This window comes from Rattus norvegicus, chromosome 2 (genome assembly GCF_036323735.1).
Source record: "Rattus norvegicus strain BN/NHsdMcwi chromosome 2, GRCr8, whole genome shotgun sequence".
Lineage (NCBI taxonomy): Eukaryota > Metazoa > Chordata > Mammalia > Rodentia > Muridae > Rattus > Rattus norvegicus.
In genome coordinates, this window is record NC_086020.1 from 29,067,124 (window position 1) to 29,095,093 (window position 27,970).

General features: G+C 42.4%; 1 protein-coding gene across 1 annotated transcript in view; it reads right to left on the reverse strand.

The window, feature by feature from the left end:
* Positions 1-27,970, reverse strand: part of Sv2c (synaptic vesicle glycoprotein 2c) — a 195,538-nt gene that overhangs the window by 99,493 nt on the left and 68,075 nt on the right. Inside the window, exon 3 of the mRNA NM_031593.2 lies at positions 907-1,087. Coding sequence (NP_113781.1) covers positions 907-1,087 — 181 coding nt within the window. The remainder of the gene's footprint in view (positions 1-906; positions 1,088-27,970) is intronic.

Consider the following 27,970-nt stretch of genomic DNA (forward strand, 5'->3'; position numbering starts at 1 on the left):
ACTCTGGGACACTGATTGTCCTCTATACATTTATTCTTTCTTGAAGCATAGTCATCCCCTTTGGGGAAGATTGTGAGCAATATTCACAATAGATCTTCACTGACATAGCAGCATCTTTCCTCAGAGGGACCTGGCTTCTCCCTTTCGCAAAGAATTTTGGGTATATAAGGTGGCGCCAGCCTGCTACTTGACTGAGGAGCCAAGACCATTTTCAAAGATGTGAGTGAAAGTTTTGTTCATTTGGTATAGAACTTGTCTGCTCATAAAGGTAAAATAAGAATTTAATAGCTCTCTATCTCACTTCTAGATCTATTTACAGAGCCAGGTCATTGGTCTTTGTACATCATTGCCTCTCCTATGTCCCTGCACATGACCAGTAGTGCAATTTTAGATAACTCTGTCCAAACCCGGAATTTACAGACAGACTTATTCTACCTCCCAAAGTAGCCTTTTCCCCTAGTCAATCCCCTGTAGGCCGCCTAGACCAATAAAACCAGTTATTTGAGACAACCTGATCCTGGATTTCAGAGCAGTCTCTAAATAATGTGAAGTATTATAGTAATACTACAGTTCTTCCTTACTTAAATCTTCAGAAGAAACATGAGCATTCGAACATTTTTTTTTTTTTTGCTGTACAAATAGAATTCTAACTTAGGCAAAACCAGTCCCGTATCAGCCATTCCTAACTCCTCCCTTCCACGGGAGCATAGGCGCTACTGTACCTTCCTGGATTTAAACGTAGAAAACTACATTTCTAAGAATCAACATTCTAGCTTCTTAGGCTGACACAAAAACAGAAGAAATACATTAACAGTTTCCTTCTTGGTGCCGAGGTCTTACAGAGTGAAACCGTGTGCAATCACGAGCAAACACATTACTTGAAAATATGAAGGAGAAAAACCTTACCCGAATCCTGAAAGCAAACGACAGAGGAGAAAGAAGCCGTAACCTTGGACAAATGAAGAAAGGAAGGCAAAGAATCCGTTGACGGACATGCAAATCAGAAGAGACTGCTTCCTTCCCACTTTGTCTGCCAGTCCTCCCCAGAAGAACGCCCCCACCATCATCCCGAGGTACACTATGCTGCCTGCAACACACAGAAAACAAAGGAGCAGGTCAGAGATTGGGGACACACAGCACATAACAACAAGGCACAGAACACACTCCAGCATTGTAAACAGGAGAACATCGCTAAAAGCACATCCTTAGGGAAGCAGTACTTGGTTCTCAAGTTTGAAGTCCACTTCGGCCATGCCGACCCCTCAGAGGTGGTGATGGGAGTTATTTCCTTTCCCACCATGTATAGAAGACAAGTTGGTCACATTTCACCCCAACCCTTTGTGAACGAGTAAGCTGTGGGGAGGCGTGAAACCTCTCACAGCAATCCTGGAGTTTGACTGTCTCTACTCCCCTCCCTCAGTGTGTCACCATGACAGACAGGAGGAAATGCCCACTCCCACAAAGGTCAAATGGACCGCCAAACTATTTCAGATCTCTGCTTACACCAGATGACCTGTGCCAAACCAGACCTTAACCCTTCTAAATGATTCTGTAGCTTCTCCCTGTTTAGTCCCCCTTGAAGGTCCTGGAGTTGAGGAAAGTGGACTTAGCAATCACATGGCTTAAACATAAAGAGTTTCTAGCTCTTATCATCCTAAAAGGCTCTTAGAGCTCAGGGTTCAAGGAGAAGGGACTGTCTCCATGGGTCAAGAAGTGTCAACATTGACTTTGGTTCCCCCAAGGAAAACAAATGGAAAGTTAGGAATAAGGTGTCCTTCTTGTTGTCACTGGGAGCAGACACTCAAATTCTCTGATTCGCTCTCCTCTAAGACCAAACTCTGTGAGGGTGAAACAATGTTAGATGTTGCAAATGTCAGTTCAGAAGCCTCTCTGAAATGGAAAAACGCCTAAGAGAAAAGACACAACCAGTGAAGGTTTCTTAGGTCTAGGTGGGGCGCTAAAGAGGCTGTTCCTCCAGTTTTCATCCATTTTCTTTCACCTATCTATCTATCTATCTATCTATCTATCTATCTATCTATCTATCTATCTATCTATCTATCTATCCATCCATCCACCCACCCACCCACCCACCCACCTATCCATCCATCCACCCACCCACCCACCCACCCACCCACCCACCCACCCACCCACCCACCTACCTACCTACCTACCTACCTACCTACCTATCCATCCATCCATCCACCCACCCACCCACCCACCCATCCATCCATTATCTATCTATCTATCTATCTATCTATCTATCTATCTATCTATCTATCTACGATCAACCTACCTATCATCTATCTGTCTGTCAGTCTGTCAGTCTGCCTGTCTGTCTTTCTGTCTGAACAAGATCTTATTGCACCTCCCTGGCTGGCCTAGAACTCACTACATAGAGCATGCTTGCCATGGCTCTCCTGCCTTATATTAGGACTACGATTGCTAAGACCATAGGCATGAATCATTTGTCCAAGTACTATTTTTAAATATGCATTCCAGATAGTCTGACATTGAAGAAGGGGGAAAAGGCTAATTTATTGGTGAGATTAGCTTAAGAAATTTCCCGTTTAAATGTTCACATCCTCCTAGTTATTACTGACCACATAATTGATGAGTCAATATGAGGCTCAGAAGGAGAACACTCGGCAAGGCCTTCTGACCATCACATCAAGACTGAGGATGTGCTCGCACAGCCACAGAGAATGGTACATGTCAGAACAGCTATGAAATCTGACTCTTTTCTCACCAAAGTCACTTTCCTTTTTTTCTCAGTTCTTTATTTTTTACTGGATATTTTATTTATTTACATTTCAAATGTTATCCCCTTTCCTGGTTTCTCCTCTAGCAATCCCCTATCCCATGTCCCATTCCCCCCCGCCCTGCTTCTATGAGAATGTTCCGCTACCCACTGACCCACCCACCACCCACTCCTGCTTCCCCACCCTGGCATTCCCCTACACTGGAGCATCGGGCCTTCCCAGGACCAAGGGCCTCTCCTTCCACTGATGTCCAACAAGGCCATCCTCTGCCACATATGTGGTTGAAGCCATGAGTGCCTCTATGTGTACTTTTTGGTAAGTGGTTCTCCACTTTGGTTGTCTTCCTTCTTGAGCTCCATGTTGTCTGCTAATTGTATCTTGGGTAGTCCAAGCTTTTGGGCTAATATCCACTTACCAGTGAGTTCATACCATGCGTGTTCTTTTGTGATTGGGTTACTTCACTCAGGATGATATTTTCTGATCCCATCTATTTGACTATGAATTTCATGAAGTCATTGTTTTTGATAGATGAGTAGCTATCATCCATTGTGTGGATGTACCACATTTTCTGTATCCATTCCTCTGTTGAAGGGCATCTGGGTTCTTTCCAGCTTCTGGCTATTATAAATAAGGCTGCTATGAACATACTGGAGCATGTGTCCTTGTTGTATGTTGGAACATCTTTTGGGTATCTACCCATGAGTGGTATAGCTGGATCTTCAGGTAGTGGAATGTCCAATTGTCTGAGGAACCTCCAGACTGATTTCCAGAATGGTTGTACCAGTCTGCAATCCCACCAACAATGGAGGAGTGTTTCTCTTTCTACACATCCTCCCCAGCATCTGTTGTCACCCGAGTTTTTGATCTTAGCCATACTGAGTGGTGTGAGGTGGAATCTCAGGGTTGTTTTGATTTGCATTTCTCTGATGACTAAGGATGTTGAACACTTCTTTAGACTCTTGTCAGCCATTTGATATTTCTCAGATGAGAATTCATTGTTTAGCTCTGTACCCCACTTTTAATAGGGTTATTTAGTTCTCTGGAGTCTAACTTCTTGAGTTCTTTGTATATATTGGATATTAGCCTTCTATCACGTGTAGGATTGGTAAAGATCTATGCCCAATCTGTTGGCTGCTGTTTTGTCCAATTGACAGCATCCTTTGTCTTACAGAAGCTTTGCAATTTTATGAGATTCCATTTGTATACTGTTGATCTTAGAGCATAAGCCATTGGTATTCTGTTCAGGAAAATTTCCCCAGTACCCATGTGTTCCAGACTCTTCCCCACTTTCTCTTCTATTAGTTTAAGTGTATCTGGTTTCATGTGGAGGTCCTTGATCCACTTGAACTTAAGCTTTGTACAGGAGATGAGAATGGATTGATTTCTTCTACATGCTGACCTCCAGTTGAACCAGCACCATTTATTGAAAATGCTGTCTTTTCCCCACTGGATGGTTTGAGCTCATTTGTCAAAGATCAAGTGACCATAGCTGTTTGGGTTCATTTTTGGGTCTTCAGTTCTATTCTATTGATCTACCTGCCAGTCTTTGTACCAGTACCATACAGTTTTTAATCATGATTGCTCTGTAATACTGCCTGAGGTCAGTGATTGTGATTCCCCCAAAATTTCTTTTATTGTTGAGGATAGTTTTCGATATCCTCATTTTTTTGTTATTCCAAATGAATTTGAAAATTGCTCTTTCTAATTCTATGAAGAATTGAGTTAGAATTTTGCTGGGGATTGCATTGAATTTATAGTTTGCTTTTGGCAAAATGGCCATTTTTACTATATTAATCCTGTCGATCCATGAGCATGGGAGATCTTTCCATCTTCTGAGATCTTCTTCAATTTCTTTCTTTTGAGACTTGAAGTTCTTGTCATACAGATCTTTCAAATGCTTGGTTAAAGTCACCCCAAGGTATTTTATATTATTTGTGACTATTGTGAATGGTGTCATTTCCCTAATATCTTTCTCAGCCCATTTATCCTTTGAGTAGAGGAAGGCTACTGATTTTTTTTTTTACTTAATTTTGTATTCAGCAACTTTGCTAAAGTTGTTTATCAGGTTTAGGAGTTTTTGGGTGGAATTTTTGGTGTCACTTAAGTATACTATCACATCATCTGCAAATAGTGCTATTTTGACGTCTTCCTTTCCAATTTATATCCTGTTGACTTCCTTTTTGGTCTAATTGCTCTGGCTAGGATTTTGAGTACTATATTGTATAGGTAGGGAGAGAATGAGCAGCCTTGTCTAGTCCCTGATTTTAGTGGGATTGCTTCACATTTCTCTCCATTTAATTTGATGTAGGCTACTGGTTTGCTGTATCTTGCTTTTACTATGTTTAGGTATGGACCTTGAATTCCTGATCTTTCCAAGTCTTTTATTGTGAAGGCGTGTTGAATTTTGTCAAATGCTTTCTCAGTATCTAGTGAGATGATCATGTGGTCTTTTTTCTTTGAGTTTGTCTATATAGCAAATTACGTTGATGGTTTTCTGTATATTGAACCATCCCTGCATCCCTGGGTTCAAGCCTACTTGATCATGACGGATGATCATTTTGATGTGTTCTTGGATTCAGTTTGTGAGGATTTTATTGAGTATTTTTGCATCAATATTCATAAGGGAAATTGGTCTGAAGTTTTCTTTCTTTGTTGGGTCTTTGTGTGGTTTAGGTATCAGTGTAACTGTGGCTTCATGGAAGGAATTGGGTAGTGTTCCTCCTGTTTCTATTTTGTGGAATAGTTTGAAGAGTATTGATATTAGGTCTTCTTTGATGGTCTGATAGAATTCTTCACTAAACCCATCTGGTTCTGAGTTTTATTTTTGGTTTGCAGACTTTTAATAACTGTTTCTATTTATTTATGGGTTATGGGACTGTTTAGATGATGGTTTATCTGATCATGATTTAACTTTGGTATCTGGTATCTGTCGAGAAAATTGTCCATTTCATCTAGATTTTCTAGTTTTGTTGAGTATAGGCTTTTGTAGTAGGATCTGATGATTTTTTTTCATTTTCTTGGTTTCTGTTATAGCTCCCTTTTCATTTCTGATTTTGTTAATTTGGATACTGTCTCTAAGGTCTCTGGTTAGTCTGGCTAAGGGCTTATCTATCTTGTTTTTCTCAAAGGTCTAGACCCTGGTGTTGTTTCTTTGTATAGTTGTTTTGTTTCTAATCGGTTGATTTCAGCCCTGAGTTTGTGTATTTCCTGACATCTACTCCTCTTGGGCATATTCACTTCTTATTGTTCTAGAGTATTCACATGTGCTGCCAAACTGCGAGTGTATGCTTTCTCCAGCTTCTTTTTGGAGGCACTCAGAGGTCTGGATTTTCCTGTTAGTACTGCTTAATTGTATCTTATAAGTTTGGGTGTATTGTGCCTCCATTTTCATTAATTTCTAAAAAGTCTTTATTTCTTCCTTGACCAAGTTATCATTGAGTAGAGCATTGTTCAGCTGCCACATGTATGTGGGCTTTCTGTCATTTTTGTTGTTATTGAAGACCAGCCTTGGTCCATGGTGATCTGCTAGGATGCATGAGACTATTTCAATCTTCTTGATCTGTTGAGACCTGTTTTGTTTATGGTCAATTTTGGAGCAGGTACCATGAGGTGCTGAGAAGAAGGTATATTCTTTTGTTTTAGAATGAAATGTTCTATAGACATCTGTTAAGTCCATTTGGTTCATAACTTGTTAGTTTCACTGTATCTCTGTTTAGTTTCTCTTTCCATGATCTATCCATTGATGAGGTGTTGAAGTCTCCCACTATTATTGTGTGAGGTAAAATGTGTGCTTTGAGCTTTATTAAAGTTTCTTTTATGAATGTAGGTGTCCTTGCATTTGGAGCATAGATGTTCAGAATTGAGAATCATCTTGGTAGATTTTTCCTTTGATGAGTATAAAGTGTCCTTCCTTATCTTTTTTGATAACTTTTGGTTAAAAGTAGATTTCATTAGATATTAGAATGGCTACTCCAACTTGTTTCTTGGGGTCATTTGTGATTGTTGCTTCCTATTATTTCTGTTGTTAGAGGTAGAATTATGTTTGTGTCAGTCTCTTCTTCCTTTTGGGTTCATTGAAGGAAGATTACTTTCTTGCTTTCTCTAGGGTGTAGCTTCCCTCCTTGTGTTGGTGTTTTCCACTTTCAAATCAGACTGGGATACTTCAGAGAGGTGGATGGGGCCTTTACCCATTGCTGACATCATTTTCTCCTTATCACAGGACTGGAAACACACTTCCCCCTTCTCAATAGACATTACTCATATCATGACATCTAAAGTGATGTTATTTCTCTGCTGGTGAAATGAGCCAATTCAATCCAAATTGTGTGGTGTATGTGTGTGTGTGTGTGTGTGTGTGTGTGTGTGTGTGTGTGTGTGTAAAATTCCTTTGGAATGCCCCTTGGTCTGGGTTAAAACCGGGTGTTACAGGACAATGCCTAGTGCCATTAAAGAACTTTTACAATTCCCAGGATGCTCTGGTTACCATTTTGAATATTACCACTGTTATCTCTGCCAAGCTCATCTCAGAAATACATATTATGGTCAAATCAAAAAGCAGGTGATATAAACTAGGATTGCTACTTTGAGTTTGATTTACCTCAACCTTGTTCCATGTAAGGAAGTAAATTTGGGTGTCAAAGGCAAATGGAGTTAACCTAGGTCATCCCCACCCCATAGGCTCTAACCACCCATGACTTGCCACTTCCTCCATCCCCTCCCTGCTTTCCTCCCACCTAGGTATTCAGCCACTTGGGAGAACATAGTTTCTGGTCTGAGTAGCTTATCAAAAAGTAAGCTAGAGGGTAACATCCAGGGTAGACCTTCTGTGGCCTCCTGGGGATAGATGGCCAACACTGGTGAATTAGGTAGCTATCTGGGGTGCTGCGTCCCCCATGTACTCATTAGGTTCTATCAGGGTATTTTAAGGAGCATGTTTAAGGAATCATTTGTCCAGCAGAGGAGATGAGGCCTCCAAGAGATGAGGCCTCCAAGAGAAGAGTCAGTGGGACAGAGGCTGTCATTTTTCACTCCAACTCTGGGAAGATTAAGAATGGAACTTGTGCAGGAGGTAGGGTGGGCGTGGAGGGATAGCACACATCTTTAATCCCAGCATTTGGGAGGCAGAGACAGGTGGATCTCTAAGTTTGAGGTCAGCCTGGTCTACAGAGTGAGTACCAGAACAGCCAGGGCTGTTATACAGTAAAACCCTGTCTGGAAAACCCAAGGAAAAAAAATTCAGAAAGGAACATGTGAGAGAGAAGACTCAGGATGATCCTGAGATTCTTCACAGTTGCTGGGTTTATCATAAAAGAGTGTAACATCAAGCTATATCTTCCTCCCCTTTTTGCTCTAGTTAAAAAATGCTTAAGTATCTTTTGTGGGTTATATTTACTTAGTACTGGTAATTAGTCTATCCCTCTGAACAAGCTACAGAAAGGATTACACCTACCAAACCGCTTATTTGAGAGAAGCACATGGAAATTAGAATTCTCATTTGTTGATCATGTAAACATTTTGAGTGTTTTCGAAGGCCACAGACTGCACTTTCTACACGTGTCTCCCTTGCTGCTCTGTGTTCATGGTGTTATAGGAGGAGTCCTTGAGAACGGAAGGGGCTGGATGTTCTTGATGAGCACCTGCCTTCTCTGCTTTCTGTGATTAATGGACCTTCAGCTAGAGCCCTTCATTTTAGAAGTGAGAAGACCGGAAGTTGTGAGAAGGCAGACTTTGAAATTGCATCTTTTGGACCTTTGCTCTTTAAACTGTGTCTGACCCTTGGGCCAAGGACTTTGATAGAAACACAGGCTCTTGGACTTTCTTAGGCTGATTGGTTGACTCTTCACTTGATCCTGATTCCTAAGTGACCTGTATGCTCATGTGAACCTGAAAGTCCTTTTAGGTTGGCATGCTATCCACAGAAACACCTTCAGAAATAAATTTCTTACTTAGGGTTTAATATGTGTTTGAGGGGAGAAGACACAGGCTACAGGCTGTTCTGAGAGAACAGGTCTTTTGGGTTCAGACTCCATCCTAGAGAACCTTATCTAAAGTTCAACTCAAGCTAACTAACAGGCCGGTACCTAGTACTAGTTTCCAGGTTACCCCACAACAAAACCTGCATCTAGCACCAGTTTCCAGGTTATTTCCAAACAAACCTGCACCTCCAGGTTACAAGTCCACCCTGGAACGTCACTTTCTAACAACCACTAGTCAGGAGGGAAACAGAAGTTAAGTTTTTGGTTTGGTTCCCATACCAGCCAATTCCGTTAAGGACCATAATGGCCCTTCAATCAAATGTGCACCAGGCTAGATACCTGCTTCTTGCCTCTATAAATGCTTGCCTGAACCTGGGCTTGGGACTGGGCATGGGGTCCTATGCCTTTAATCCCAGCACTCTCTGAGTTTGAGGTCAGCCTGGGCTATAGACCAAGTATCAGAATGGCCAGGGCTGAAGAGAAAAATCCTGTTGTGAACCTTCCCCTCTTAAAAAAGAAAGGGTGGCTGCCCTGGAACCCATCTTCTTCAGGACCACAAGTGAGCCTTAAGTCCAATTTGGGAAAGCGATGGGAAGACACCCTGGACTGTGACTTTTGTGCTTTTTCATAAATTTATTTAATCCAGTGAGGATACAGAAAGTTGAACCTGGCCTAGGACAAAAGCCCATGTTCCCTTTCTCACAATTCTGGTGAAGGCCATTTTTGGCCAGACAGGATCTTAGTCTTCAGAGGCGAACCCCAAGACCTGAGTGTGACTTCCTCATCAGGGCATTTACTAATATGGAGGCTGTTTCAATTTGACATAATCTTATCCTCCTTTCCCCTGATAAATATCACATTTCCATTTCTGTCTCTGCTAGGCTACTTCTGATTCCTTCTGACAGTCCCTGAAGGGGGTCACATCCTTTCTCCAAACATCAATTTAAACCAAGTTTAAACAAAACTGAACACTTTAGGGAACGAGCTACAGTTTTATTTTTCTCATAGTAACCATCAGTTGGCTTTTAAAAATGGTTTTAAACATTTGGTTATCTACAACTAATAGGTGACTTTAGGACTCACTGCACCATTTAGAAAGTGATTTTCCAGTGAAAAGTTTTCTATGGTGACATGCTGAATTCACCAGGAAAAAAAAAATCTCCACGAGACAATAATGATCTTACCTGTTTTGTGGAGGGTTTTCTTACATTAAAATTTCTAAGCTCATGTAAAATGAGTAATTTTGGATAAAAATAACATCTCTGTAAATGTTTGAAAAGGTTAATATAACATAGTCTGCTATATTCGTAGAAGAAAGAAAATGCTGCTATTGCCAGAATTGTGTTCATTATTTCTATGTATTACTTTTCCATAAGCAGGAGATATACTTATTTCCCTGAAGTAGAATTTTCTCCCATAAAGCCTTGATGCACATATGACAGAAGCTCACTGACAGAGATTCTCTTCTTGACTAAACCTATCCAGCTAGACTCTTCCCATCACCTAGGTCCTGACTTTTGGCTACCTGCATTGCTCCCTACATTACTCAATTGTAGCAAGACTCGTGCTAAGACAGGGCCCTCTGTGCATAGCGACAGCCCTTGATACCTCATCAGGCTCCTCCCCCTCTTCCATCCCCCAACAGATGTATAAGCAACCTGGTTTGCCTTCAGCAAGATTCCAACTGGATTGATCTGTTGAGAATTCCTCCTGCCCTGTGCTTGTTCTCTCACTAACTTCCCACTCATCCCCTGTGATCCTTGGAACTATTCTCTTTGCCTGTAAATTCTGACTTTTTCTTTTAGTAGGTAAGCCCAGTTTCCCCACTGCAGCGATCCCCGTGCCTCCTGGGATGGTCTTCGGTAGAGCCAGCATACTGTCTTTTAATAGTAACAAACTTAAATGAATAACTTTCAGTTTCATCCTACTTAGCCGTGATTTATGTACCAAACTCAGTAAGTTAACGAGCCCCACCCCCCTCCCCACTAACAAGCACATTAGGAGTGACCACTGAAAGCCTTTAATTCTGCCTCACCCATCCTTCTTCTGCTTCCACGGGTGGCACTCTATGCTTACCAGAAGCTGGCTGCACATGCACCTGACCTGTTTTTTCCACTTCTGTTTGTTGTTAATTATATGTTCGCTTGCAACTCAATCACATAAATGGCGGAATGGGCATGAGAGGAATGGAAACTATTGCTATGAAATGGTGTGAGACCCAGGAAAGAAGACCAAGGAATTGGTGCAGTGAAGCAAATGTGGACCACATAATTAAAGAGATCAAGACCTAAAGGGGGAGCCCATGCTTAGACTGAGGGCCACACGTCTTACAGCTCTCACTCTATGTTAAAGAATTCTGAACCTGAGAAGTCAAGGCTATGGAGAGCTGGGAGGATCAAAAGACGATGGCAAACTCCAGATTGAAGAGCGCTTCTAGTGGAAAGGCTGCTGTGCACTCAAGACGCTCAAATAAGTGTATGCCACCATAGAACCCCTGGGTATTATGCTTTGTGCTGTCTTTTCCAATAGCAAGTATCAGTTATGATTTGGTTACATATTGGAAGGTTTGTGAAGTCATGCTTTGTGCTAAAAGAAACAAGGTTTACACAAGACAGCCACCAATCACATGCTAATAGGTTCGTCTTATCACTAAAGGAAAACAAAAGCTAGCTAAGACCTGCTCCATGGCTCTCAGCCTCCCCTTCTCCAGTTCCCTTTAAGAAAGATCCTGCATCAGATTTTTTTAGTCTATACTAGAAAAATCCTTGGAGTGAAGTCAAAGCATTTAAACCCAGCTTGAGTCTTTCTTTGATAATTAGTTGTGAGGTCTTAGGCCAGTCTCTCAGAGTTTTCCTGGACCAAATACTTGTGCTAGGCTGGGTGTGTGGTTGACCCCGTGAAGATGACTTAGCCTTCCACTTTGGTCTTGGGGTGGAACTCTGCTATTGCTGGTTTCCTCCACATCTTCCACATCTATCTACCTCCATGCAAGCTTTCATATCTGCTGTACAGTGATCAGAATCCCCAGACCTCCGACAATGTTGTCTGAATTAATTTGGGCTTCCCTTGGCCAAACACCACCATAGTCCATAAAAGTCTGATCTCAGTGGCCTGTCCCCAGCCACCAGTCCCTGTCCAACCTCAATGCTTAACTGGCTACAAGTTTCCTCTTTATGTATATTTTTTCAGTTTCTTAATATGTCTCTGTTTAAATGTGGTACTTGAAGTAGAAGAAATTAAAAAAAAAAGAGCTAATCAAGTTCAGCAATCACTCTATTAGACTCATACATTGAAATGTTGACAAGCACCAAGCATGATGGTAAATCCCTGTAATCTTAACACTAGGTAGGTGGAGACAACAGAGTCAGGTGTTCAAGGCCAGCCTAGCTAGCTATCGAGCTCCTGTCTCGAAAAAGAAGAAAGAAAAAAGGAAAAAGAAAGATACTTAGAATGATCCCATTATTAAGTCATTAGTAATAGGAGTTGAGGAGGGGAAAAAAGGAAAGGGAAAACTTAACCACCACCACCAACAAAACAAACAAACAAGCAAACAAAAACCGTATTTTTTGAATTATTTCTCCTTCTCATCGTTTACCACTTTGAATATTTGCACCAGGCAACCGTGAGTTAAGTGCTCAGGCCTTGAAACAGATAGCCTAGATTTGTCTCTCCCATTCCTGGGCCTGTGGTCCTAGGTAAGTCACTTAAGTTTTCTGAGCCCCAGTTTTCTTCTCAGTATAATGGGGCTAATAATAGTTCTTATCTCACAGGGTTTCTGGATGACCAAATGGGATAAAGTCGTTTCTTAACTATGGTCACTCAGTAGCAGTTATGTCTAGTATTTCTGTTGTTGAGGGGTAGACAGGAAAGGGGAAAAGAGGAAGAGACACAAGCATTGACAGGGGGAAGAGGGTCCTGGACTGACCCCGTCTAGCCTCCCTCAGCTCAGGGCCTAAAAAGGAGTCACTTGAAAAGCTCCGGAGAAATAATATAGCTTTTAAAATCTCGGATATATACATGTACAGATGCATGCGCAGGAAATACACCAACACCTTCATAGGCACACACTCATGCATGTGCACACACATGTGGTGTTCTTGCACTTAGAAACGTTAAAGAGTTCATCATTGATAAGCTTTATCTAGACACAACCTCGCACTTTATTTCTTCCATCTTTTTAAATTATTTATTTATTTGCTTATTTTCAAGTGCGTCCTGAAGTGCTGGGGATTTAATTCAGGGTCTCATCCGTGCTAACTAATCAGTGGTTCCCTACCACTGAGCTACCCTTCCATCTCCAGTTTTCAATTACTATTTACAGTAGCCACCAGTGGGATCCACTATATACTCAAATATATCTATGGACTTTCACAAAATCAAATAGAACCAAGGAAAATAAACCAGAGACATATGAACGGGGGTGGGGTGGGTGGCTTTTGAATTTGCGCTGGAGAGTATTTACAACAAAAGTCAGCTCACCTTAGCTAGGAAGAAGTGTAAATATCAGATGCCAGCCACCGCATACTTCTGACTCACATTTGGAAAACCTGACATTTAAGCGTGTCCAGGGAGAGGCAGAAACTGTCTGCTTATATGGGCGATGCCCCCAGTTTACCCAAGTCCACCTAGGCACTAAATAGCACATGAAGGTCAGAGACATTTTGCCCAATTCAGTGAGCAGGGAGACCAGATCGAAGCCCAGTCTAGTCTCTGATATCTTTGGTCAAATGGCTAGGGCACAGCATGCCTGTTTGGCAGGAGAAAAGACAGTGAAATGCTCTTTACAGAGCGTGTTCTTCCCAACCCTGAAGCAGACACTTGCAATGCACTTGGAATTTGAAGCAACCATTATAACAACACCAATGACGACAGCTATTAAGAAAGAAGATTAATGTGAGTCTGTTCATAATACGTGCTGAACACCACACATTTGTCACGCACCAATGGGATCCCTCTTTTTCAACCTTCTCCTACTCCAAGCTGTTAGCTGAGGAAGGAAAGTGGTGGCTGAATTCACTGTCCTTGATCCAACGTGGGTGGGCAGTGGTCACTAATTATATCACATGCTCTTGTTCGAGTTCCTGCTGTAAGCTAGACATCTTGCTAAACATGAGGCACAGGGAAGAAAGGCCACCCAATGTGAATAGGACATGGCCTTTCCTCTTCTGCAGTTCACTCTGAAGTTCAAGATACATTTACATCTAGGTGTACATTAGAACCATCTGTTTTGTGACAAAAGTGCTCCTGGAGAGATGGGACACATGCATTTACTCATCCAAGACAAGGATCCCAGGACAGACCAAAATATAGAAACCACCAAAGTCCAACTCCAGTAAACCAGTGAGTTTTATTTAAGCTACTTACAGTAGTATTGGTGAGGTTATACTAACAGGAGTAGGAATGAAGCAAAGACAGCAGCATCACCAAGGCCCACCCCAGCATGGGTGACAGCTCAGAAAAAAACTGGGAAATATGAAACACACTGCACACAGCCTGTAGGCAACTCAACAGATTGGAGAATGTCCCTTCTAAGTGACTCTGGTCTAAAGCTCTTCCAGGCTGCTCTGCCCGTTTCTGCTTCTTCCAGACAGAGGTCTGGTCTCAAAGTCTTCTTTGCATCCTAACTTTGCTCCTTAGAGAGGGAGTCTCAGCTTTCATTGTTTACTCTGGCAGTGAGAGGAGCAAGTGAATCTGGTTAGTTTCAGGGACTTCCTGAAGCTACTATTTTGAGTTGTTTACCTCCCAGCCTAAGGAGCTTCCCTGTAGCATGGAAAGTTTCTATTTCTGAGGACTCTTATACAGCACCTTCTGAGGAAGCCAGATGTGGTAACCCATGATTGTCCATCCAGTGTTCTGAAGACTGGAGTAGGAGGATCCTGACTTCAAAGCAAGCCTGGACTATATAACAGGTCCATGTCTCAAACACAAGCAAAGCATCTGAAGGGTTCACAGTAGGCCTAGAGAAAAGATACCTTTAAAGACTTTCCCACATGATTTTTTTTTTATTAACTTGAGTATTTCTTATTTACATTTCGAGTGTTATTCCCTTTCCCGGTTTATGGGCCCACATTCCCATAACCCCTCCCCTTCTTTATGGGTGTTCCCCTCCCCATCCTTCCCCCATTCCGCCCTCCCCCCAACAATCACATTCACTGGGGGTTCAGTCTTAGCAGGACCCAGGGCTTCCCCTTCCACTGGTGCTCTTACTAGGATATTCATTGCTTCCTATGAGGTCAGAGTCCAGGGTCAGTCCATGTATAGTCTTTAGGTAGTGGCTTAGTCCCTGGAAGCTCTGGTTGCTTGGCATTATTGTACATATGGGGTCTCGAGCCCCTTCAAGCTTTTCAGTTCTTTCTCTGATTCCTTCAACGGGGATCCTGTTCTTAATTCAGTGGTTTGCTGCTGGCATTCGCCTCTGTGTTTGCTGTATTCTGGCTGTGTCACTCAGGAGCGATCTACATCCGGGTCCTGTCTGCCTGCACTTCTTTGCTTCATCCATCTTGTCTAATTGGGTGGCTGTATATGCATGGGCCACATGTGGGGCAGGCTCTGAATGGGTGTTCCTTCAGTCTCTGTTTTAATCTTTGCCTCCCTATTCCCTGCCAAGGGTATTCTTGTTCCCCTTTTAAAGAAGGAGTGAAGCATTCACATTTTGATCATCCGTCTTGAGTTTCGTTTGTTCTAGGCATCTAGGGTAATTCAAGCATTTGGGCTAATAGCCACTTATCAATGAGTGCATACCATGTGTGTTTTTCTGTGATTGGGTTACCTCACTCAGGATGATATTTTCCAGTTCCAACCATTTGCCTACAAATTTCATAAAGTCATTGTTTTTGATAGCTGAGTAATATTCCATTGTGTAGATGTACCACATTTTCTGTATCCATTCCTCTGTTGAAGGGCATCTGGGTTCTTTCCAGCTTCTGGCTATTATAAATAAGGCTGCGATGAACATAGTGGAGCACGTGTCTTTTTTATATGTTGGGGCATCTTTTGGGTATATGCCCAAGAGAGGTATAGCTGGATCCTTAGGCAGTTCAATGTCCAATTTTCTGAGGATCCTCCAGACTGATTTCCAGAGTGATTGTACCAGTCTGCAATCCCACCAACAATGGAGGAGTGTTCCTCTTTCTCCACATCCTCGCCAGCATTTGCTGTCACCTGAGTTTTTGATCTTAGCCATTCTCACTGGTGTGAGGTGAAATCTCAGGGTTGTTTTGATTTGCATTTCCCTTATGACTAAAGAGGTTGAACACTTCTTTAGGTGTTTCTCGGCCATTCGGCATTCCTCAGCTGTGAATTCTTTGTTTAGCTCTGAACCCCATTTTTTAATAGGGTTATTTGTCTCCCTGTGGTCTAACTTCTTGAGTTCTTTGTATATTTTGGATATAAGACCTCTATCTGTTGTAGAATTGGTAAAGATCGTTTCCCAATCTGTTGGTTGCCGTTTTGTCCTAACCACAGTGTCCTTTGCCTTACAGAAGCTTTGCAGTTTTATGAGATCCCATTTGTCGATTCTTGATCTTAGAGCATAAGCCATTGGTGTTTTGTTCAGGAAATTTTTTCCAGTGCCCATGTGTTCCAGATGCTTTCCTAGTTTTTCTTCTATTAGTTTGAGTGTGTCTGGTTTGATGTGGAGGTCCTTGATCCACTTGGACTTAAGCTTTGTACAGGGTGATAAGCATGGATCGATCTGCATTCTTCTACATGTTGACCTCCAGTTGAACCAGCACCATTTGCTGAAAATGCTATCTTTTTTCCATTGGATGCTTTTGGCTCCTTTGTCAAAAATCAAGTGACCATAGGTGTGTGGGTTCATTTCTGGGTCTTCAATTCTGTTCCATTGGTCTATCTGTCTGTCTCTGTACCAATACCATGCATGCAGTTTTTATCACTATTGCTCTGTAATACTGCTTGAGTTCAGGGATAGTGATTCCCCCTGAAGTCCTTTTATTGTTGAGGATAGTTTTAGCTATCCTGGGCTTTTTGTTATTCCAGATGAATTTGCAAATTGTTCTGTCTAACTCTTTGAAGAAATGGATTGGTATTTTGATGGGGATTGCTGTAGATTGCTTTTGGTAAAATGGCCATTTTTCTATATTAATCCTGCCAATCCATGAGCATGGAGATCTTTCCATCTTCTGAGGTCTTCTTCAATTTCTTCTTCAGAGTCTTGAAGTTCTTATTGTACAGATCTTTTACTTGCTTGGTTAAAGTCACACCGAGGTACTGTATATTATTTGGGTCTATTATGAAGGGTGTCGTTTCCCTAATTTCTTTCTTGGCTTGTTTCTCTTTTGTGTAGAGGAAGGCTACTGATTTATTTGAGTTAATTTTATACCCAGCCACTTTGCTGAAGTTGTTTATCAGCTTTAGTAGTTCTCTGGTGGAACTTTCCCCCACATGATTTTAATGTGAAGATGCATCTTTGAATATTTCTTTTCTTGCTATAGTAATTACCACAAAATCAAATACATGTTGTAATTAAATCAAGTGCATTATGCTTATGGAGAAAAAAGGAGAAAAACCAGTTTAATTAATTCTAGGGACTTCTGTAAAGCTCCACAAGGTGGTTGTGCTGGGTTTTGAGTTGGGGGGGTGTTGGAAGTCCTTTGAGTATGTACGGTAATGATGACACACTGGGGCCAGCTGCAGGGAGACAGATCAACTTTACCTGGGGTGATTGAAAGATTGTATGTGTTTGGGAACAGAGTGGAGGTAGGAATATCCAAGATGGGCAAAGGTCATTGGCTGAAGTCTTAAGGCACTGAGATGCTTCATTAGCATGGGGAAGCATTTCAGGAATCTTAGGTGCTAGATGACTGGGTTCTTATTGGGAGACAGGAAGTTAGTTGAACCTGTAGTCTAACTAAGGCTACATGACATTTTTCAGGTAGAGGCGTGAGGGGTTCAAGGTCAGAGAAGGGGGAACTCTGCTCCTAAAGGGAATCCTCCATTTTGCCTAGCCCTGAAAGCTATCTGGACACTGGTAGTTGTTGATCTTAATTAACAGCAAGAGAGGAGGCTAGAAGAGAAATTGTAGGCAACTCAAGGGTTGCTCCTTTAGGGAACTGAACAACAGATTGGACAATATCTATATCTAAAGAGACCATTTTATAACCATGTGGGAGACAAACAGAATGAAGCACAAGAAAGATGGGACGAGAGAGAGGAAAGGGGCCATGGAAGAAAGGCAGATAACTGAGCCTGCTGTAGTGCTTGGAGCCATTTGCTGAGGCCTTGACTTTGGATGCCAACTGTAAATTTCCATATACCCAAGAGAGGCATTTTCCTTATATCCTATGTTTAAGCTATTCTCTCTCCTCTTTCCAGTTCCAACACTTGTTACAAAGACCAGATGGAGAGATGTCACTACTCAGGTAAGTCTAGCTTCCCAAGGAAGACAAGAAGGTGGACTGGTCTAAGCCAGGCCATCAGGTCTAAAGAAGGGAGAACGGGTTGGAGGTATCTTTAGCAGGAAAAGTCACAGTCCTTATAAGTTTTGAAGTGGAGATTTGAAGATGGAGATGAGATGAAGAGTTGAAGCTCCCATTGAGTATTCTCACTCGGGTTAACTCATCATCAGATTAATAAAGGAGAGAAACTCAGAAGTGGGCAGGGCTAACAGCGTCATGCCTAGGGTAGGGAGGATGCTCATATCCTTAACGGGCACTGGACTTTTTACAGGTGAATGGGGCAGAATATAGGATCTCAGGCGATAGACAAAACCACTGATGGATATCGGGACATTTTGTGAAGGAAGCAGGGCTTGAGTCGAGCTTCCAAAAGTAAGGAGAGAAGGGAACCTTTGTACATGGTTGATGGGGACCTACATTGGTATAGACATTATGGGGACAGAGTATTCCTGAAGAAATTAAAACTGCCATGTGATCCAGAAATGCCTCTTCTGAGTGTCTATCCCCAGGAAAAGAGAACACTGCCCTGTAATGGTACTTGTGTGTCTGTGTCCATTGCAGTATGATGCACACTGGCCAATTTGTCCATCCATTAATGTTAAAGTAACCACTGTGTGTGTGTGTGTGTGTGTGTGTGTGTGTGTGTGTGTGTGTGTGTGTGCGTACGCGCAAGTGCGTGCTCACGGGCACATAGACATATTGGCATGTGTGAAAATTCACATACACTATCATGTCAGACTTAAAAATGTTGTTGCAGCATGGATGAACCTAGAGAGAAAAATCTTTAAGTAAACAAGAAAATTAATCACTAACAAAGATATTGGGGATCATTTATGGTTCCCTGAGTGGGGAACTGATGAAATTAAGTCCCTTGTGTGAGAATCAGAAACTTTTTAGAAAGAGTTGAGCTCAAATATTTCACACTTTGTGAATCACAGAGACCATGGAAACTGCTCACCTTTGCTGTTGCACTGTGAAACCAGCCACGGACAACACATAACAAATGGACACTATTATGTTCCAATAAAGCTTTATTTAAAAAAAAGCAGGGAGCTAAATTTGGCTTGTGAGCTGTTGTATGCAGATCACTCCTGGCCAGCAAATACTTGCCCACAGCAGGTATGTACTGTAGAATTAGAGGAGAACTTCTGAGGGGCCACAGAAATCTAAATACCAAAGCTGGGGTAAGGGAAGGATGAAATTTGCTTGAGAGACATGGCTCAATGGCGGTAGTTTGTAAACTGTCAAACAAGTGATTATCCTGCAAGAATAAATGAAAGAAAACCAAATTCCAAGCGAAAATGGCCGTATTTGGAGGACAGGAGGGCAAGGAAGGATTTGAAAAGGCTGGCAAGGAGAGAAGAAGAGGGTCCAGGTGGAAGGGAGTGGAGGAGAGGCAAGGCCTGGTGATGCTACTCAGAAAACAAGAACTCAGATAGACTGTTGAGTTTGTTCCAGAAGTCACTGGCGAGGTCTGGAGAGGAAACCTCAGGCCATTGCTAAGGATGTAAACACTCACAGAGAAGGCAATGAGAGGTCAATGAACTGGGAGATCAGGAGAAGAAGTTCACAGGGCACTTCAGAGAAGCCAAAGCACACATAGTTGAGGGAAGGGACCCAGAGCAGATAGATGTAGTGAGGGTGGGGGGTGGGGAGGTTGGGGGAGGGGTTTGGGGAAGGCAGGTGGCAGGAGAACCCCAGGTGAGAGGAGAAGCACGTGAGTGTCTAGAGAACATGGCTGAGGATAACAGAACCTCATTACAGTACACCCCAAAGTGGGCAACTATGCCATTTTGAGCCTTGTTTCTTGAATATATATTAAAAAAAATCCAAGTTTATGAAACATTTTTAATCTCCTGAGCCAAAGAGTAACTGAGTCAATGAACGAGCTTCAGCACTAAATTTTAAAAGGAACCACCAGTGTTTTAGAGGAGCAGAACTGGAAAACAAGGTGTCATTGATGTGCATACTGACTCTCTTAGTAATCTATAGCAACAGAAATGGGGGGATATGGGGAGTAGGGGGAGTGCTTCTCACTGTTTAAGCCTGAGGTTCAGGTACTGGAAACACAGCTGTACTACCCAGGGGAGTAGGTCTCAGAGTGACCTCAAAGGTTAGCACAGTGCTAGATCAATAAAATTGTTTGGAAATAAATCATACAAACCATCCAAGATCCATTCCTGGGAAATTATCTACGACTTTTTTTTTGTTCATTTTGTCTTCATTTTGCCTTCGTTTTAGAGTTATGTGGTAGGCATCAAAATAACCAGAAGAATTCACAGCACTTGTTATGTGTTACAACAAACAAACAAACATATAACCATTGTGGTGCTCTGATGTAACCTTTAAAAAGCTTAGGCCTTTATACAATGTGTTTTGGTCTTATTCATCAACTACTCTCCCTTAACTCCTCCTAGATTGGCAGGCAGCGAGATTGTCAGTCCAGACCAGTGAGTATGTAGATGCCCAGTGTGTAACCCACTCCTGGCAGGTGAAAATGAGGTGAGTTCAAGCCAGCATTTCTTGATACCTGAGATTTATTCCATCACTAATCCTAAAACATCAGACAAGGACTCCTCCATCTCAAAGCACCAGAGCTGTTGGTTAGGGGTAAGGGATGTGTACCCTACTGCTGTATGGTGCCACACAGGTTTTGTTGTGGTTCACAGCTGTTGTGGCTGGGTAGTACCGTTGGTTAATTCCTTCCTTTGGAAGCTTTGTGATACCTTCTGGTACCATGAAGGCTAGTCCTCAGGCAGGGTGCAGCTTGGATTCTGTAGGGCCTGTATCTGAGGTACATGGTGTCTTCATCAGTAGGGACTTATCTCCCACCTCTGGGAGGAAACCAGGAGAAATGGCATCACTGAAGGTTTGGCTCCACCAGTAATCCTTCTTATCATAGCTAAGCATTTGACAGGGATAATGCAAAAATCAAATTCTGACTATAAAATATTGAGTGTCTTGAGAGAGTGTTATAAATTACACACTTAGGACTTTTTTTCCTGGAGAAGTGATTCCCAAATGTACACGTATATAAGAGACATTGCAGAAAAGTTCCCAGCAGCCCACAGGGAAATGACAAAGACAAGAACAGTGATGTGGTTCTTTTGGAGAATAAGTTGCTCCATTTGGAAGGAGGTCTTTTGCTCTAAGGGTCTTTTCTCCCTCTTGATTTATGTAAACATGGTTTCTTTTTTTTATAGTATAGAACAGAGTTTATTCAGGGTATGGGGAGGGGAGTTAAGAGGGTGGTAGGGCAGAGAGAGAGAGAGAGAGGAGAAAAGAAGAGAAGAGAAGAGAAGAGAAGAGAAGAGAAGAGAAGAGAAGAGAAGAGAAGAGGAGTAGAGCAGAGTAGAGGCACTAGCCATGAGCACATGGAGAGAAGGGGAAGGGGAATGGAGAGAAAAGGGACAAAGGGGGAAGAGGGTAAGAGAGCAAGAGAGTAAACATGGTTTCTATCTTATGCACTGACAGAAGCAGAAAGAGTAGAGTGTGCACTAACGAGTAAAGCTAATTTTCAGTTCTTTAGCCAATTAGACACCTTCTTATGTCAAATTCTCATTTAGAAAGTTATAAAATCCAAAAGACTTGGGACCACTAATATAAAATCCCCAGTGGTAGAAATAATCTTTTGGAAACACAGAACTCTGAAAAAGGGTTAAAGAAAGAAAATCCATTTGCCATTGCATGGAAGAGAATAGAGAAGCCTTCTATATTCATGCTCAGTGACTACATGACACTGCTGTGAACTTTGTGTCATCTGTGTTTAGAGGTACGCTCCATGCTGCTTCCCCTCTCTTTGATCCTGACTGACAGTTCCTTGAGTGTAAGTGAAGTGTAGCAGAAGTGGTACCCAGCCTGGAGCTTTCTGGACAAGGTCACAGAAGGTAATGCAACCTCCACCTTCTTGAGTGGGACACATATTCTTGGAGGTTGACATGCATTTGTAAGTCTGAGTAGCCTGAGGTTGGCGTGTAAATGTTACCTGTAGGTATTGTCCTGGAAAGTCCCACCCACAACCTGCTGTGTCCACAAGGAGAGATGCCTTGTGGAGTGCTGTGGGGTTGGCATCCTCAGTGGACAGGGCTGCCTTATTTCAAAACTTAGTTTCAGCTGTTGGAAATGGTGATTTTTAAAACTTTCTATCTCTTACATTTTAATTCTCTAGCCATCTGAAAGACATTTTGAATTATTTTTCTACAGTTCTCCTCCTTCAGACTGGTGCTGAGCACATCCCATCAGAAAACAAGTTGTCTGCGATTGGGGAAATGTTTGAGCTAGCCGTCACTCTACTGGACAGAGTCATTAAACAACAGTGAAGGTCACTAGTGTCTATTCTCTATTGAATGCAGTGTCCAATTTACTTTTAAATTAAACCTGTGTACATAGTGCTACTTTAAAGGAGGTGTCCCTTATTTACTTATTAAATTGTCAACATAGGGTCTGGAGAGGCAGCCAGAACCAGCCTCCAACTCCCTATCCTCCTGCCTCTGCCACCCAGTGCTGGGATTAGAGGTGTGAACAACCATGCCTGGCTCCAAGTTCTTTTTTAATCAAATGAGACTTAATCTGGGCCATTTGGCAATACGAACTTTATATCTTATATTCTTTCCTATTGTGGTTGGCAAATTCTAGCCTTCAGAGGGCATCAAACACTCATTCTCTCCCCACCCCCCATTGTACCCACAAGGGCAAAACTGAAACCTGGTGACTTAAAAATGAGGCCAGTGTCATTGGGGAGGGGATGTTCCTTTGGACCATCCAGTTCCCATAGAATTATTCTGTCTCCCACTGCAGCCCTTGGCCTTCTTTCCCCACCCTAAGAACTGCAAGGGCTCTAAGAGAGGTTCCTTGAAAGCTAAGTTGGCCTGATTGTTTAGTGGATGGTTGGCAGAAGCCACATGACTCTTGATACTGAACCAAACACCTTTAATAACAGTAACTAGGGTATTAGCATTTTGTTGCCTGGCCGGAAAGGATGAAAGATGCACCTTATGTCTCCTTCCAGCCATGGGTTACATCGGATGACCAACGGGACTCCAGTTCATCAAGGCTAGAACCATTCTAGCTAGTAAAAGAGTGAACTGGGCCATAAGAGGCTTTCAAACTATGTGTAGGGAAAGCTCATGAGCTAAAATCAGTGTTTTACATTTTCAACACTAGTATTATTGTATTTTTTAATGTTATGTTAGTGCTATATCATTTGATAATTTCATGCAATGTATTTTGATATCAATTCCAACTCCTCCTCATTTCCCTTCATCTCTTTAACCCTCCCCCCCCCATGTTTTCATATCGTCTTTTCTGTAAAATAACCTATCAAGTACAATTTGTCATGCCCTAATACTCCTAGGCATAAAGACATCTATTGGAGCATGGTCAACCTACCAAGGACCATGCCCTTAAAGAAAAACAACTCTCCTGTTTCCCAAAGCCATCGACTGTCCATAGCTTCTCAGTGAGGGGAGAGGGTTCATGAAATCTACTCTGCGTTAGAGGGTTGACTGGCTTGACTTGCAGGTCTCGTGCAGGCAGCCGCAGGCACCACAAACTCATGAATACAGCAGTCCTGTCATGTCTGGAAGACACTGCTTTGCTCAGGTTTCCCCTGATATCTAGCTTTTACAATCTCCCCCAGCCTTTGTGAGGATGTGTTATGGATGTCCCATTTTTGGCTGAGCAGGGCACTTACACTAATTCTCTGATGAAATCTGAGGAATGTAGCAAGGTATGGGTATAGATAGAGATACGAAGTCCCGGGGCAAACTCAGGGTATTTTGTTTTCGTTGTGAGACAGGAGTCTTGCTATGTAGCCCTGATTAGTCTAGAACGCTTCATCTAGACAAGATTGGCCTTAAACTCACAGAGACCTGCCTATTTCTGTCTTTCAAGTTCTGGGAATAAAGGTTATGTATCACTAATCACTATGCCTGGAGTATTTTACATTTAAGAAAGGATTATAATAAAGAAAAAAATATGTGTCAGAAACTATAGAAGGCTCTAAACTTAAAGTATCTATTGAACTATCTCGTTCTTCACAGAAGGTTCCTAATTCCCTAGTCTGCAATAACCTTTGTGCCTGAGCCTTGGCAAGGATAACACAGTGCCCCTCTCTCGCATTCACTCCATCCAAGCCACACACATCCCATTTGAGGAGAGCAAGCACATTATGGAACTGCCACGCGCTTGCATGATTAATTCTCTTCTCCTAGCATAAATGCCAGGGACCAAGAGGTTTCATAAACCGGGGCCAAGGTCATATCTAGGTGTGGCATCAACATTTTTGTGGACCAAGGTTTGTTTGATGCTATCGCTGTTGTTTGTTTTGAAGCAATACCCTTTTGCTTAGTTTAATTTCTTATGGTGTCACCCAGGTCTGCAGGCTACATTCATGACCCTCTTGGAAAATTACTTCTTTCCAACTGATCCTGCTATTTCTTCACTAACCCAATACTACTGTTCTACTAGAATTTTTTCTCTTTATTGAATTAATTGAAATTAATGAGAATTTTACACATGCATATTGTGTGTCTTGGTCATCAGCATGGTTTTCCTATCCAGTATCAGCTTTCTTAAATGCTTCATGGACCATTATGAACCTTATTGTCATCGTCAGTATTCGGTTGACACGGGATTTACCCACACCTTGACGGGTCCGACAGTGGCTTGGTGTGGTGGGTGAAATCCTGTGGTACTAATGAGGAATATATTGGTTTTATTCTATCTTCTCTGGTCCAACTCTTCTCTCAGCTTCAGAAACAAAATCCCAACTGACAAGCCTAAGATAAAAAATGCTTTTATAAACCATTTTGATGCCCTTGATTCCTGGGTTTTCATCTTGCCCTCCACAGCTAAAGGGTTCTTATGAATATGACACCATGGTCACATGCTAAGTCAGTCACACAGGTCTGAGCCAGGCTTGTCACATCAGTAAACTGGAAGTCATCTATTATATCACCATGGTGACTCTGGGGATTGGGATGCTTCTAAAAAAGCTCCTAACCAGCATTACTCAACGGCTAACCATATCCTATGCTCTTAGATTACGTCATCTCTGCCACACATTCAGAGGTCTCTTCTATTATACTCATGCCTTTATTGTGCTATGTTTTCTTTCATTTTTAGAGGAAATGCCTGGCATAGGGACCTAGCTGCGTCAGCAGTACTTTTTAAAAAGTTCATTAGTAAAGAGTGAAAAGCAAGGGGAAGTCTGTATGTACTCACAACACACACGTTAGCACCAGGTGAACTCATCAGGACCAGTGCTAGTTCCCAAAGGATAATGAAGCAACGGTCTTTAGATGGCAGACTTAGAGAGCAGGGCAGGGCAGGGCAGGGCAGGGCAGGGCAGGACAGGGCTGTGTGGGACAGTGCAGGAGGACTTCCCATCAAGGTCAAGTCCATTATTGGAGCTTTGCTGGACCATTAGTTTAGAATTACTAAGCCCCCTGCACATTACAGAAAAGGGAGTTTGTTTTATAGCATAGGAGAAATGTGAATATGAGAACTTTTGTTCTCTGAACTTTGTGACGCTCAGTACATATCAGAATGTCACAGGAGCCAGAGAGGTAAGAACTGACCAAAAGAGGAAGAGCTCTTGGCCTCAGGTCATTGCACAGGAGAAACAAGTGGGGCAAGAGAAGCCAAAGGAAAGAGCACAGTGTTGAATTTGCTCGCTGACTCCTTCAACAGACTTTCAGATGAGACCTCCGAATATCTGGTCCACGGTCACCACTGCTCCTCTGCTCTCTGTCACATCTGATCCAATAATGTTTCCCATTTAGTTACCCTTAGTTAAATGGATCTCATATAAGTGTTTCTAAAATTTTGTGGGAATATCATTTCCTTCAGCCTGCTTTGTGTGTGTGTGTGTGTGTGTGTGTGTGTGTGTGTGTGTGTGTGTGTGTTTAGAATGGGAGAGAAGCTCCTCATATCCTTGTCTGACCTATATGCAAGATGGGGACAGAGTGATGGTCAGGGTTGGGCAGTTCCTGGAGTTGTGCCGCCAAGGGGCTAAGTCAATTCAAACTCAGACTGTGAAATTAGACCGTAATTCAGACTGTCAAGTTAGACCATAAGAGGTCAAGTCCTGAAGACCAGAGAGGGGGAGGGACTCACAGGATGGGCTCACTTAGGAAACTTGGGAATCACTGCCATACCCTAACCATGACTTACAGGGGATGGGTATTCTTGCAAGGGGAAATCAGTGAGAGAGAACATAATCCACTTAGACTGTGAGGGTCTGGCCACCCTATGTGACTCTACCATGAATCTCTCCTGACATAGAAGCCATTCAGATGCCCCCACATACTAAGTTCTCTGTGGGATCAAGTGTCTCCTCCAGGTTGGCATCATAAAAAGAAAGCTTAAGTGTAACACAGCTGGTACAGACTTAAGAGCCGGTAGAGGAGCACAGGCTTCGAATTCCAGCTACTCTGGAGGCTGAGGCAGGGCATTGGAAGTTAAAGGCCATCTTGGACTACACAGCAAGTTTGAGAACAGCTGAGCAGTTTAGCGAACGAACGCTCCGGCTCAAACTAAAATTAAGAGCAATGGGCAGGAGGAAGGCTGGGGGCGGGGTATAGTTTAGTGGTTGAATACTTCTCAGCATACGCAGAGCTCCGAATTCAACCATCAGAAGCACAAACCAGGCCAAAAGAAGAAGAGGACTCTGGTTCCTGGATCTGAAGTTTCTTCACCATCACCCATGTGTTCTGGATCTTTATCCAGCATCGGACTTAGCCATGAGACTTCAGGCAAAGTGTCTTCTCTGCTCTTCTTATTTTAAAACAAGAACTATAACAGCATCTTCATCATAGTGTCTGTGGTCACTTCAGTGAGATGTCTCCTATAGATCTCAGGCATTAAAATACTTAATCCCTAGTTGACGGAACTGTTTCGGAAGGACTGGAGGTATGGCTTTATCAGAGAAGGTGTGTACTAGGGGCAGGTTTGAGGTATCAGAGGCATACATCACGCACATTGTTTCCTGCTTGCTGTTTAAGATAAAAGCTCTCAGCTGATATTCCAGTCAGTGTCTACTGCCTCTGACATCATGGACTCTAGCCTTGGTATTGTAAACCCCAAATAAATAAGCTTCCTTCTATAAGTTGCTTTGGTCATGGTGTTTTATCACAGGGATAGAGAGTAACTATTAAAGAGTTATTCTGAGGAAAAGTGACCTGTATGTGTAGACCTGTAACTGGCAATCAGTAAAATTTGGACGAGCATTTGTTGCTATTATTAACCTGGCTCTCCCCATCTGTTAGGATAGGCCAGTGCTGCCCACCTTCAACTCTTACAAAAGTTTTGAATACACACATGCAACTCAAGAGAATCATGGCAGCTGGGTGGCTCACCCCACGTACATACATATCAGTCACACCCAAGACCATCAAAGCACAGAGCCAGGGAAAATACAGAGATGGAAAGGACATGTGAAACAGACAAACTAGTCATTTTGTAGATAAAATTAAAGCTAAACTCTGCTGTGCTGATAGTTTTATGTCAACTTGACACAAGCTAAAGTCATCTGAGAGGAGGGACTCTCAATGAAGAAAATGCCTCCATAAGATTGGGTTATAGGCAAGTCTGTAGGGCATTTTCTTAATTAGTGATTGATAGTGAAGGGCCTAGTCCACTGTAGGTTGTGCTATCCCTGGGATGGTGGTCCTGCGTTCTATAAGAAAGCAGATTGAGCAAGCCACATTGAGCAAGCCAGTACAAAGCACACCTTTACTCTTTTCAAAGCCTGCTTTTAACAATGGTTCTTAAATGCTTCTAGCAAGGTGTGAGGGGAGGGGAGAGTGGACCTTTTTAG